Source organism: Condylura cristata, unplaced genomic scaffold (genome assembly GCF_000260355.1).
Source record: "Condylura cristata isolate star-nosed mole 26May11 unplaced genomic scaffold, ConCri1.0 scaffold00008, whole genome shotgun sequence".
Classification (NCBI taxonomy): Eukaryota; Metazoa; Chordata; class Mammalia; order Eulipotyphla; family Talpidae; genus Condylura; species Condylura cristata.
The window spans coordinates 53,367,667-53,382,913 of record NW_004567109.1 but is presented as its reverse complement, the minus strand read 5'-3'; the positions used below and the strand labels follow the sequence as shown (position 1 = coordinate 53,382,913).

The 15,247-nt window shown below is 33.2% G+C and overlaps 1 protein-coding gene across 1 annotated transcript in view; it reads left to right on the top strand.

Moving 5' to 3' along the window:
- Positions 1 to 15,247, top strand: part of LOC101633248 (15 kDa selenoprotein) — a 34,372-nt gene that overhangs the window by 3,122 nt on the left and 16,003 nt on the right. The window contains exon 2 of the mRNA XM_004679184.2: positions 5,197 to 5,364. Coding sequence (XP_004679241.2) covers positions 5,197 to 5,364 — 168 coding nt within the window. The remainder of the gene's footprint in view (positions 1 to 5,196; positions 5,365 to 15,247) is intronic.

Below are 15,247 nucleotides of genomic sequence, written 5' to 3'. Positions count from 1 at the left end.
TCTCATTTCTACATGTGGAAAGTCAGATATAATCATAACCCTGTGTTCTTTTTCATCATACTTAATGCTTGTGTGGACGCTGATCAACAGTTTTAGTCACACCATAGATTCTCCTCCTCTTATGCCACTTAGAATGTATCCAGAGAGAATACAGAATACATTTTCTTTCATAGTCATCATTATTTGTTCTCCTAATTCATTTTGTACTGTCCTATCTGAGTTATCCAGGGTATCTGCAGTTTATGTAGAGCAGCAGTGGACCCCAACCACTCCTACAAATACAAACTCCAAAAATTGAAAGGATGTCCTGGGCAATTAGGTAAATTTAACATAGGAAATGTTGAACTGTTTTAACTTCCCCAAGGTTTATTACTTTTTCTCTTGTGTAATGACTAACGTGTCTAAGAAAAGGGAATAAAGTCCTAGAAAATGAAAAGGCAGGTATATGGGGCATTATTGAAGAAAAAAAAAACATTAACTTAGAAAAGCTGTATTTCACATTTAGCGGGAGAAGGGGAAAGGCCAGGTGGAATAGGTAATAGACAGTAGTGGAAATTAGCCTAGTGTTAGGAACCTAACAGTTTAATAAAAAGAGAAAGGGAAGAATTTCTTGGCACCTTGGGATTGAGTTAGTGGTGCTGACTGAGGACTCAACTGCTATTTTGCTAATTCACACCTTCTGAGTCTTTAGATTAGATAAGCTGTGCTTTTATCACTGTCTTTGCCTCTGAATAGCTTTAATTTAAACTTAATAGTAATACATCCTTATCAACATTCCAAGGAGGTGACAACTGGGAAAATGTAAAGTGATTTAATTTGAAAATACAGTTCTTAGTAAGGCTAGGTAATAGAAACGCATTATTTTAGTGCAGCCTAAGGGTGTTGTTTTCAAGATCATCCCAGAACTAAGTGGTATTCACTTCTTCATTCAACTCACGCATTGTTTCTTGGTTCTGAGAGGCACCATATTGAAAGGCAGTATAGAATGATAATATGTATTATTGATTCTGAGACACTAGTTCATCCAGCCAACCCCTCCCCCTACTCCCCAACTCCATTTTCTTACACATTAACATCAGGATCAGTCTTCTGTGGATTGCACAATTGTAATTCTAAACATTTTTGTTGTTATTCTTAGTGGTATATACCACAATAGTTCATCATGGACTTTGTGAAATATGGTAGTTAATAACAGCAGTTAAAGATTTTGAAGGTAGACTAGAATTGGAATTTTGTTATCACTACTTAGTATTTGCTACATAGACTTATACACGTTACCTTAATTCTCCTAAATTTCTGTTTCCTAGGAGTAACAATACTTATTTTATAGGAGATTAGATTAAATGGGACAATAAAGTACTTAGCAGAATAGCTGGTGCTTTGTAAGAGCTTGCTTGCTATATGGGCCATGTTTCTGTTACTCATTTTCATAATATTACTCTGTTAACCCATCTATCTGCTTTTGTCTCAGATTTTAAATCTGACCAAACTTACTTAAAAAATTTAGGAGTTTTCTGAGAGTAGAGAATACTTGAGAGACAATCTTATGTATATGAGTATAAATAAAATATATAGCTATACTAGATTTTTGTCTCAAAACTTTATTACAATTTAGTTATTCCAGTTTCCCTGCCACCAACATTTAACTCCAAAGAAATCAATAATACCAGAAAAATACTGCATTACATAAGGTAATGGAGTCGTTTAGCTTATCAGTCCTTTGAAATGGGGCAAGTAAAACTAGTAAATGATTGTTCCAATCAAGATTATCCTACCTTGTTCTTAAAATCTGTGTTTCTTACAGTATGGTTTGAAATTTATTTTTGAACTTATTTATTTTTAACTTAATATTTGACCTTAATGTGCTTGTGTAAATGCTACTCAGTTACTTCTGGGTAGTTTAAAAAAAAAAAAAAAACAGGGGTAGGTATAATTCTGAACTCTTATGTTTTAATATTTGGTATTCATCTATGAGTCTTTAAAATTGGTTCTGATATCTTTAGACTCAAGCTGTCTTTAAAACCAGTAATAGAAGAGTTAGAAACAAGTAGTTCACTCAAGAAATTAATGATGCCTGTATTACATTTATACTTATCTTCTGTGATACACCTAAAATACAAGTAGTGTCTATAGTTTTTAAGTGTGCCTCCACAGTGAAAAGTGGAAATAATGCTAGGATCTCTTATATATCCACTTTGTTATGGGTAAGTTACTGTGTGCTTTCTGTACTTTTTCTCTAATCCTCAAACTCTCTCAAGAGGCAGTTATCCCTATTCAAATAAGTAATATTGCTCTCTGCTAGCATTTGAATTAAGATGTTTTCAGACTCCAAAATACACATTTCATGTATTCGTGCTACTTGTTAGTAGGAGATCAGTAAATTTCAGAATAGAGCCAAATAGTGCAATTGCATGATTATTCATGTGAGAGTATTATTTTGTAAAACATGTTGAGGTAACAGTTCAATTTTTTTTTACATTTTTGTGTTATTGACTGCAAAATATATGACCCTAAAAGTTAATGCTGTACTATATTTATCTTACATTCAGATTCTGTGGGCCAGCAACTTAGACAAGCACAGTTTGGATAGGTTTGTGTTGCATGGTGTTTTACACCTCAACTGAAAGGTAGGAACCTGAACAGTGAAGTCTTACTCATACATCTGGTCATTGGTGCTGGTTTTCAGCTGAAGATCTCAGATGCCGGATCTACAGAGACCACACTGTGCAGTCTCTTTGGTTTACATTACCTTGGTTTAGGTTATCTTGCAGCATGAGTAACTTAAGATCCAGAGTTAAGCTACCTTTACCACATGTTGGCTGATTTCCAAAGTTGAATGTTCTAAGAGAAACAAGACACTGAACACATGGGAGTACTAGCCAAGCAAGGAGAATTTCCTTTTTATTACCACCCTAAAAAATCACAGTATAATCACTTCCTTTTCATTCTGTCAGAAAAATCACAAGTCCCACCCAGAATCAAGGGAAGGAACATAGATTGCCACTTCTTACTTAGCAAAGGAGTGCCAGTTACATTGTGAGAAAATCTTGTGGGATATTGGTTAATCATATTTAAAAGACATTCTTGCCTGTGAAATAGATCACTAAGCCTCGTCTATCTTGAAGATTTGTATAGTCCACATGATTACTAAGGTAAAAGTTATATAAAATGTCAGTTTAGGCTGTTAAGACCAATTAAATGGCTAGCATGTGGGGGAAGTATGCCAGTAAATTTTAGACATTGGGAGTGCCATTGCATTCTAACTTGGCTCATTCTAGAAGAAAGTTGACAGAATATATCCAGTGGGCAATGTCAGTCAGTTCTATTTTTATAAGTAAGGTTTTATTGAGGCATAGACTCCTATTCATTTATTATTGTCTAAGACTGCTTTTGTGCAATCATACTACTGATTGAATTACTACTCAGTAATAACTGAATAGTTGCAACCGAAACCACTTAGACTCTGGAGTCATGTAATTAATTGAGGCTATAATTTTTAACCAGTTCTCATGTAAGTTCAAACATGAGAACTAGCACAAGTGCTGGAAGTACAAAGAAACAACTTTATACTTGCCCTCAGAAGGGTTCACAGTATGGTTGGGGATCTGACAATCCTAGATTGACATAGTGCAGTGTCGTGGGTGGTGCTGTTTTACAGCTATACACATTTCTTTCTCAGCGAAGTACTATAGCTAAGGGAACTGATTTTTTTTTAATTTTTTCAGAGAAGGCTTTCTAGAAGACTGATACTGATTATGTTCTTTGAGATTACAAGGTGAAAAAAGTCTGAGATGTTGAGAAAAGTGTGAGCAAAAGTATGTCTGAGTAGTTATACTTGCAAGGTACTATAAGAGTTCATTATAACTGAAAAGTAGAATGAGATTGGAGAAGTAATGAGAGTTAGGACTAGCAGTTGCTAGGATTAGCAGTCACCATCTGTATGAGACAGAATTTTGGGAACTTGAAATATTATTGTTTGTGAGATTGGTTAAGAGTTTAGAATTGGGTGATCAACTTGGGCAACTAGATGATCAGGGTAAATGGTGCCACCTCTGCTTTACACCTGAGGGGTAGGAGAACCGCAAAGGAACAGCGAGAGGAGGCTGATTGGTTGATAGTGAATGATGATTAGACATTTGGTTGTAGACATAGTATGATAAATGTACAGTTGCTGAGGTGAGAAAGTACACCTGAAACTTACCTACTGTCGCCAACCAAAGTTACCTGAAACTTAATACTTTTTTAATGATGTTACTTTACAAAGATACTGAGTGCATTAGGAGGAATTGATTTAAGGAGCAAAGGGATAACTTTTCTGTAGAGGATTTTGAATTTGCCATGTGCAACATCACAATGATATATCCAGTAGAGAGCTTCATGAGCTTAACATGCAGGTAAAAGACTTGAGTTTGCAATAAACAGGTAGAGCCTATGGATCAAGATGTGGTTGTGTTGATATGTAGAAAGTATGAAAAGGAAGAGAGTCACAGATAGAAAGGGAAACAACAGTATTTAAGAATGCCTAGTAGAAGGAAAAGGTCAAGCCCATGCATGGAATGAGTAGCTGGAGTAGAACAGTTTGAATGCCTTTGCTTTTAGTAATTTTTTGGTAAGTTTGTATGGTAAGGTTAGAAACCAGACTAAAGTAACAATTATGAAATGGCAGAGTGGTGGGAGAGCAGTTAGACCCATAAGGCTTGAATACACTGAAGAATTAAATTATTGACATGAAATCCTTATGGGGATAGCAGTAGATGGAATCAAAGCGTGGGTAGAGGGATATACAGCATTCACTAAGACAGGAGAAGAAGGAGTCAGGGAAGAGAGTTAGTTTTTAAAACATGTTTTTGTCAGTCATTCTGATCAGTTACTGTATACAAATCCTATATTTCATCTCTACTACAATTTATGTAAGAAGTATTAATCCTTTATCGGTGAAAAATATGAAAGCATAGGGAGGTTATGCTGGGTCACACATCTTGTAAATGGTAAGCCGCAGTGTTGGTGAATAAAGAAGTTACATCAGTAGTGGAGGCCTAGAATTAAATGTTAACTCCATAGATCTCTGTAAATAGGTGCTGAAACTATAAATTCATTTTCTTCTGAAGAAAATTTTTTAATGTATTGAATGTTAAATAAAATATGTCTTTTTTGCTTAATAAGAATGAAAAATGACAGAACTTTCTCTCTTTTCAGGTATCTGCATTTGGGGCAGAATTTTCATCAGAAATGTGCAGAGAAGCAGGATTCTCCAGCAATTTGCTCTGTAGCTCCTGTGATCTTCTTGGACAATTCAACCTGCTTATGCTAGATTCTGATTGTAGAGGATGCTGTCAGGAAGAAGCGCAATTTGAAACCAAAAAGGTATTGTTTTTATGATATTGCATACACTTATATATACTAGGTTTGTTATTAATTGAGCACACAGCTCAGTTAATGGTATCTTGATACCTTACAGCAGTTTCAGCAAAAATAAGTAGTTGGTAAGTAGTCTGTCAGTTAATAATATATCCCACTAGTTATAAACTAAAATGGTATTATCTATGTAAATTTTCTTTTATACTGTATCCATTGATTTTCCTCCTCATCCCTAACCTGTGGTCTCAAAGATGTGCCTCTCATTAAGCATTGCAAACAGACTGTCGTACAAAATCAGTGCAATAAGAAGCCCTCAATAAGCCTGGTGAAACCAAAACATACCAAAAGCAGAAGTATAAAAATATTTTATATACTGAAAATATGCAGACATATGAAATGTTGGACAAGTCACCTTTTAGATTCAAACCACATGCAAGTGTAAAAGTGGTGCTTGATTTATCTGTATAGCCCAACTTTCTGGAATATTGGTATTTGATCATGTTAGTCACATGATCTCTTGATTTTGGCCTAAGACCTTAGAAATTGTGATGTATAGATTACTGCTTTGTATAAAGAAATTTAAAAATACTTAAATATGACTGTATATATGAATCATTTTGAGTACAAATTCTTTAGAAGAGAAGAATTGTAGTTTATCTGCAGTAGTTTACCATTTATATATAATAAAGAAATGTTACCAGAATACTGATTTTGGTTTTTGCCTGCTTTAAAGTATGTCCAGGATTGAGACTTTCAGAGATCTTGTTCATTTTATATATGATTGCCATAAATATAAAATTTGCTTTTTAAAAAAAAGTTAATTCACAGAAGGAATAAAATGTTTTTGAGGTCCCTTATCATTCTGAAAATAGTCCAATATTTTTATTAGGTTTTATTTTTCCCCCATTTCAATCATAAAGAATCTAATAAGCATTACATACACTGGCAAGAAAGTGATTTTCTTTTTTTGATAAGTTGTTTTACTTTTTTTAAAACTAGTTTTGCTCCTAACGAGGTACCTAAGTACAATTTGCAAACACTAATAAGAATGTTGACCTAAATCTGAAGGTAGCTTGAAGAAAAACTATAAGCTAATAAAGGAAACGTATTTAAATCTTGGCACTATTTTCAGATCGCTAGTATTTACTAAATCACAGGCTTGAGTTTTTTTGTTCAGAATCAAGGTGCAAGAGAACCCACCACTGTTTTTTCCCTCTACCTGACATTTTCCTTGTTTTAAGAAAATATAAGTGACTACTATTCCTCAATATTGTGTCTTATACTTTCTCCCACCAGAAGAGGACTCATTTTCCCTCTTGTACTTTCTTGAAATATTTTAGATAAGCATTATTAAACTAGCTCAAGTTTAGTCATCAACCACTTACTAGCTATGAATATAGAAACCGGGAGAACCATTAACAACCACCATAGCTATGTGAGTTGTTATATACGGGAGCAGACCAGTGAAGCAGTTCTCAGAAGCAGGTTGAGTTGTATTTTCTTTTCAATTACTAGAGTAAACCACTTCTGCTTGTGCTGAGTTTAAAGCTTGTGCTTGTTTGCCGTCTTCTAGGAAGTCTTCCCTAATTTCCCCAACCTTATCCAACACCACTGCCATAACTAAGAGATGTTAGTTTACGTATTCCCAAAGCACTTGAGGATAGCTTGATTTGCTCCTACCCCCACTATACTGTATCTGTTGTTTTGCTTTTCTCTCTCCCAATAATTTATGTTCTTTGAAGTCTAGGATGTTTTATGTTTCTGATCCCCAGTGTTTGCATATAGTTTTTCATGGTTTGTTTGTTTCCTTGAATAAGGCTGTTTTTACTAATTAAATTTAAAAATGTGATCTTTTTAAAAATTATGTTGAAAAATACATGGGAACTTAAGTGTTTGTTATGTACTTTTCCCCATATTTCTCTTGCATAGCCTGAATATAAATTTGTCTCTATGTTGACAGTTATCTACTTGTAACACATGTTTACATTCATCTAATTACTATAAATATAGTCCTCTCATATTTTATTTGAAAAGACGGCATAAGTATTCTACATATTTTTATAATCTTTTCAGGTGTATAAATTTTATTATGACAGCAAGGTGATTTTCCTTGTCTTCTCATTCAGGTTTCCATATCATATCTTAATATGGAAGAAGTTTAATGATTCCAGATTCTTTTCAACATTATTTTTGTAGAATTTTTGTATTTCTCCTTAGTTACTTGTCTGTATTTCCTTAATTGACACCTGCTTTTTTTTAAGATCTTGGTTTACCAAGATTCTTGTAATCCCATTGCTTTCTTTATTTTTCATTTAAAAATTTTTTTATTTAATTGCCTTTAGTATTTCTTTCATGTTTATACCTGCCTTATCTCTGAACTACTTTTCTGAAGGCTAGTTATCAAACCAGAGCATCTTCCAGGAGAAGAGAATGCACTTAGTTGAATTACTCATGAACCAGTAAGTAAATTATTTCAGCTTAATTTGCTCATCATTCAGTCTTAATTGTATTGTAGGGAATTTAGTGGTTCAAAGCACAGGCTCTGGAACTAAACTACTTAAGTTCAGAGCCTCCTGTGCTTCTCAGCTGTTGATCTTAAAGATACTACTTAATCACTCTATACCTATGTGCTCTTTTATAAATTGGAAGGAGTAGTAGTTCCTGTCACATAGAATGGTCATGAGGATTAAATGAGTTAATACAGGTATACTGACTAAAATAGCCCTGCTGTATTATAAGTACTAAGTAAATAAATACTTGGGGCTAGTGATACTGACAAATCGCAGCAGCAGCAGTATGTTTTTTTGTTTGTTTTTTTTTTTAAAGATTTATTTATTCATACAGAACTGGGGTACAGGCCAGAAATGCAGAGGGTGAGAGGATTCACCAGAGACAGAGTGGGGAGCAGAACAGGCAGATCGACGAAGTACACTGCTGAGGGGAGCAGCGGGCGGGTCAGGAGAGGTCTGCCACGCCATGCAGTCTCCTCTGGGGCAGGCAGGGATCGAACTCATGCTGAAGTGGCTTTAGCTTCTTAGTGCTGTGCTTTAACCCGCTGCGCCACCAGGGAGAGCCCAGCAGTATGTTTTATTAGTGAGAAAATGCAAGAAAAACAAAATTTGGAGAAATTTGAAAATAGCATAATAACTGTTATTGACAAAGTGTAAAGGAAGTAGATCCAAAATGTTGTATTACTCTACCTTCAAGTTCCTGAGGCAGTTGAATCAAGAAGAGAGGTGCCTTATAATAATAAAATTAATGGTTTTAAAATTATTCCCATTTGCAGCTACATTGTGTGCAATTAAAAATAAAAATGTCAAATGTAGTACTCGATTTCAAAATTGTAGGTCCTGCTGATTGACTTTTAATAAGGAGGATGATACACCTTGAATTTTAATAATGTAAGACATTTGATTATTTTAGACTGTTGTAAAAAATTTTTTGCAAAAAATTTCAAAACCACTGATACAGTGATGCTCAGTTTTGTCAGGACGCTATTCTGAAAATTTCAAGACTCACCTTTAGAATAAATACATTTAGAATAAAATCTGTCATTGGTTTTCAAACTTCCTTGGATAGCACATCAGGTAAAGCCACAATATTCTTTGAAACCAGAAATAATAATATAACCGAAAGTAAACTACTTTTGCAAAACAAAAATAATCACTTTGTGAAAAAGCATGCTATGAAACTGATTACAATTATTTGATTTTCTTACTAACATTCCCCTATTGTTTATTCATATTTTTATTTCAATATTGCCAACAAATTTCAAAGGTTTACAAGAAGTGTGGAAAAGAAAAGCTTAGAAGTGATTTTTTAAAAAACAAACTACATATTAAGAGATTTCTTTTATTTGAATTTTGAAACATACTTGTCTATTCTTTGACTATCAGTAGAAATCCAGGCTGTAGATCACTAAATTATACCATTACTGGTTCTGGGAAATTGCCCAACAGTTAAAAAATCTACGTTTAGGTAATAGAAAAGGAATTATCCTCAATAATAATCATTTTATACTAGATTTGAATGAATGGATCTAAGTGGTATATAAAGTAAAATTAAGAATATAATTAGATCCCCTCCATTTCCCACTCACCTAGTTGGATTAAAGTGAATTGACCAGCTTTATGTAGTAGCATTAACATTTTCAGTATGTGTTTATACTGCCTTCACATTTACATGTACTCCAGAGACAGCACAAAGGTAATATTATGGTTTAAGGTATAATTTATTAGAAGTTTATCGCCTTTTCTGGAAGGAGTTAAATTTTTATCTCCACTCTACTTTTTGTCTTTAACAGATTACTCCAGAATCTTCAGTTGAGGCCCAACCAAATAACAATTTAAATAATCACATAATTTTTCTTGATTCTGATTACTACACATCAAAACATTTATTTTCAGTACATGGAAATTCTATAAGCAATTTCAGGGTAATTAAATCAGCTTAAACAGCATTATGCAAGACAGTCGCAGATTTCAAGCTTTGACCCAACAGAAATAGACTGCTACTAGTGTCTAAAACACAGATGGATGAAATGGAGGTTAAGATAATTGTGTGTGAAATTGTAATCACGAATAGTTTCACTTTTGTAGTGTGTCTGTAGCATCAATACATGAACTAATTTCTTTAAAGGAAACAAAAATATAAATGTTCAACAGGTTATTCTAATTATAAAAATATTCTCAAAGAAACTTTCCTTAAAGATCTGAATAATGTTTGGCAACAATTCAAATTCAGTGAAATTATTAAGACTCCCAAGTACCAGTGTTACTAAATAATGACACAAATACTTTTTTATGACACCTTTATATAATAATAGTAATAATAGCAACTAATATTTCTTAAATTCTTACATGATAGTACTCTCCAGGCATTGTATGTGAATTGATTTATATAATCCTCACAAAAATTCTGAGGTAAATACCATATTGCCCCCATTTCATAGTTGAATTTGAAGCAGAGATCTTTTCTTAAGTCATATAATCAAGAAATAACTATAAATATATGTATCATATATTTGTTAGCAAACATTTTAAAATTTATATAGTTAATTGAACCAAAAATATTTTAAAATGTTATATGATTTCTTTTTTTTTTTAATGTTACATGATTTCTAAGTATTTTATTTAATATGCCTTTATATGAAAAATGCTTTTTAGGATTTACAAATCAGAATCAGCTTCTACCAAGCATATTAAAATATACTGTCCCATTTGCAGATTGTAATATTTAAAATGGAAATAAACAGTATTTCATAATCTGTCTCTATTTTACACTGCATTTCCTAGATATAGCTACTTCAAAGTCAAAATAAACTTTCCAATTATATTCTAAGTATTTCTTCTTGGCATAGGTTCTGAGGATGCCAGAATAAAATAAGAGTCACTGTCCTCAGTGAATATAAGAAATAGGCATGGATATTGGACTGCTAAAATGAAGGTTGCAGGATGCTCTGTTGGGCTTATCTAATGTTGTAAATGTAACCACTAAAAGAATTAGAGATAAAAGTTATAAGGAGAAAGGAATCAAAAATCTCTTAAAGCTGATATATTGAGAATTATAGTTGTGATAATATTAATCATTATGGAAACAACCAATAGAACTAAAAACAAACAGTTTACATAAACATTAATTCAGGACACCTGCACCCCTATGTTTATTGCTGCTCTATTTACAATAGGGAAGATGTGGAATCAACCCAAATGCCTAAAAATAGATGACTAGATCAAGAAGATGTGGTGTATGTACACAATGGAATACGCAGCGATCAAAAACGATAAACTCATGCCATTTGCAGCAACATGGATGGAGCTGGAAAAGATCATGCTTAGTGAAATAAGCCAAAAAGAAAAAGTAAAATACTGGATAGTTTCACTCATAGCAGAAGTGTAAGGGAATGGAGGGGTGGGGGGAAGATAATACGTGTGTGTGTGTGTGTAGTAAATGTAATAAGTAAAAATTAATATCAACTAACAGCATACACCAGAGACATTCTACAGGGGAGGAGAGGGAACAAGATCAAAACTGGGGTGAGAAGAGCACACAGGACTATAGTGATGGCACATGGGATCAAAACTCATGCTGCAGTGACTGTGGATAACTTCATAGTGCTGACACCAGGGAGGACCCCAGAATTGTATTTTTGACTTGATTGTAGTGTGAATGACAGTGCTAGAAAGAAAAGAAACATTGTTGTGAGAACAAAAACTTAAAAAGGCACTTTCCAGAGGTAAGAAACAAGGGCAAGCCAACATGGAGAAGAGACAGGTCTGAAATAGATTTAGGATACAATCTACCTTTCTTAGAGATGATCATAATTGCCCCTCTTTTTATGACAACAGTAGGGTACTATATTGAATTGGTAATAGCACTGAGTTGAGTTCTCTTTTGAAAAGCAGTTTTTGCTGCCATTTGTAGTACTACCTTATGTTGATTTTCTGAAACTAAATAGATTAGAGGAGGAAAAGAATGAATGAGGATGCTTCCCAGTGTTCTTATTTGAGAAATTGCGAATCCCAACCAAAAGCTACACTAGACTAGTCACAGATAGGCCCTTGATGCAGATGGGAGAAGGGGCAGCAACAGAAGATAATTGTAATAAAGCATATCTGGGACCTGCATGTTGCCTCTTCAGTTTTCTTTATGAAGAAATGTGTTAAAAGTTTTAATTTAGAAAGCTATGAATTTTACTTGGTTACCATAATGAATTCGAAAATAAATGCTCACAGAGTGAGCAAAAAATAACAAATGTGTTGAAGGCCTGGTTTCTTTTGTTCTAGGTTCATATTGCAGCTCTTCAGCTTTCTATAAATTAAAGTTTTTGCATTATTACAGTTTTATTTTTATACCTATTCTTGTAATAAATGCATTTTTTTCTTTAGTTTTAATAATGAAAAGCCTTAATTTGTGACAGCTGTTTTTTATGTCAAAATACTTGTAACCTTTCTTGAAATGATCACAATTGTCTCTTTTTTAAAAAAAAAAAAAACAAGAATGTATCATATATGGATTGGTAATGGCACAAGCATGTAGAATTGAGTTCTCTTTTAAAAAGCAGTTTGGCTGCCATACATATAGTACCTCATGTTCAGGTTTTGAGGCTACTGAAAGTTTGAATCCTTGAATCATTTTGTCTGGATCTCAGTTTTTCAGATTAACAGGCAAATACTTTGTATTTTTCAAACATTTAGTAAAAAGACACTGAATTTTTTATTTAGCATACTATGTGCTAAATAGTTTGTCATTTTCTAAGCTATTTTTACTTACTACTAGTTGGTTTTAAGATATTCAAGTTTAAGGTCTTTTTTCTTTTTTTTTTTTTTTAATATTTATATTGACCTCAGGAAATATGGCTGCATTATCACAAGTTATTTCCTTTCATTTTCTGGTACTTCTCAAGTATTGGAAATTGGACGCATTGTTCCCAAGTGATAGCCCTGGGTTGTACTTGTAGCAAAAACACGGTGGAGGGGGCTGTGTACCTGTATCTGTGGGTATACTTCTTTCCAGCTAAAATATTTTCATTGCAGTTGTAGCTCTTGCTGATAAAATTCTCATACTTTTGGGTATATATCTATATGTAAATTCTAATCCTCATCACAGTATTAAATTCTAATCCTCATCACAGTATTAAAAGAAATGTCATTCTTTTTTCCCCTCTGATATCCTAGGTGAAATGGTCTCATTTAGAATGTGGTAATTACCAATGACACATTTTTATTTCATTTTGTGCATTTTCATTGAACTTTTTAGTCTAACAGTGATTGTATCTTATGGGAAAAAATCCTGGTGTATTGTTGCCTTTTTAGAGCCTAATGAGAATTAAGGTAGATGTAATCTTGTTTCTTTCATAATTGTTGATCTCAAGACAGAAACTAAAGATACAAATTGGAGTAGCTTAATAGTGTAGTAAAATAAGTTTTAAACTTAGGGAACTTCCTAAGCACAGTCATTATATTTTTTCAAATTTCAGTAGAAAGTACTGAAAAAAACAATAGTTTGATCTCAGGGGTATAATATTAGAGAACTATATTTACCAGCATAGGTTGCAATAACTGTAAAACTGAACTATTTACCTAATCCACCATTTCCACTCATCATTCCTGTTCAAGAATGTCATCAGTCAGGGTGTATATGAAAGTCTGCATTTACCTTAATATGCTCTAAAAAATATGGTGCTTGCATAAGTCAGATATGTTGACTTATTCAAAGTGAAATCTTGTCAAAAGCTGCTTCTACATCACAAAATGTAGTGCCCTGGTTCTTTATCCATGTGTGATAGTCATATTGTGTTCAGCACTCTGGGCACTTAAAAATACCAGAAAATATAGGAATGACTTTATGATGAGTAATGAATTAAATCTGAAAACATCAGCAGATCACTATACATGGTTTTAGTTGAAAACATTTTGCAAGTTCATTACCTGGCCATATTTTGCTTGTAGCTTCTGTGTGACATTTCCACTCTTACATGAAAAGTAAAGTCAATTTTAACAAATTACACTATATGTATTTAATGTTTAAAAAGGTTGCTTATAATGAATGTATTATGATTGCATTTTATTTAAGATTTTTATATAATGTGCTCAGCTTTTATCATTTTATAGCCATTTTTCCCTAATTTTTACTGCCTTTTGTTTAAGGGCAACTCTTCAGTATACCCATAAAATAGTTACTTGTCATATCAGAATTCTGTTCAGCAGTTAAATTTTTTCCTTTTGTTTACACAAGAGAACATTTTCTTCATATTTCTAGTTAATATTATCAAAGTTTTTTCAATTTTTCCTAATAGTACAATTGAATTTCTTTAATGCTGAAATTTTATATTTAATAGAGGGTTTTGAAAATAAGAATGTGTGGTTGCCTTAGCATATTTGTCTTGCTTCAGTCAGTGCTTACCTGGTTTACGGTTTACAGTTTAGATTTAATTTGATCAGTCTGTAGAGCAGGCAGTAGCAAAAACATGTTGGGTTGTTTTGTCATTTTTGCCTCATTAATAGTTGATTCTAGTCCAAGGCTGTGTGATTCTCATTCTTTTCTGCTCATTACAATTTCCTGGGGGAGTTTTAAAGGAAATAAAAAAAATACTGTTGCCTGTATCTTATGCCCTAATACCTAATTTAGCTGGCCTGGGGTAGGTTCCAGGAGTCAGTAATTTTCAAATTCTTCCCAGGTAACGCAAATGGATAGTCAGGATTGAAAACACTGATCTAAGTAATTTGAAAGCTTGAGAAATTTTGGAGGGCCCATTCTAATTAAAAGAAACCATGAATGATAGCCTTCTAGAGTAGCTGAACAGAAAGCTCTATTAACTATGAAAATGGATTTCAAGTACACAACTTAAACTTAGTAGTGTGAAAACATGTTATAATAACTATAATAACTTGTTACTTATTGAACAGCTAAAGAAGCTAAGCTTTTTATACATTTTCCTTTTTTATCTCATCCATAGAAAGTAGGAAACCTCTTTTCAAACAAGCAAGCTGAAAGTCAGAGGATGACTTATCCAAGGAGACCTGATTCTCTAAATGTCAAAGCCATGATTGTATAACATACACATTTGATTTCATAACGAGTTTTTTTCACTATATTGTCAAAAGAAACAGGCCGATTTTAAAAATTAACCACTCATTTGAACAAAATCATTTAAATCCTGCAGAACCATACTGCCAATTAAAGTGATCAGGAGTTCACCCCATAGAGCTAGGGGAAAGCTTTTTATAGAGAAGATGCAGAAGCAAAGCAAGGAAATGATTGGCTGCCTCATTTGAGAATGCCTAGTTAGTGGTGATTGGTTTTCTTTATGTTTTGTTTTCCCAAATTTGAGGCATTTATAGGCTTCAGTTAAGGCTGCTAAAGACAAACACCTCAGTCTAATGGTCTT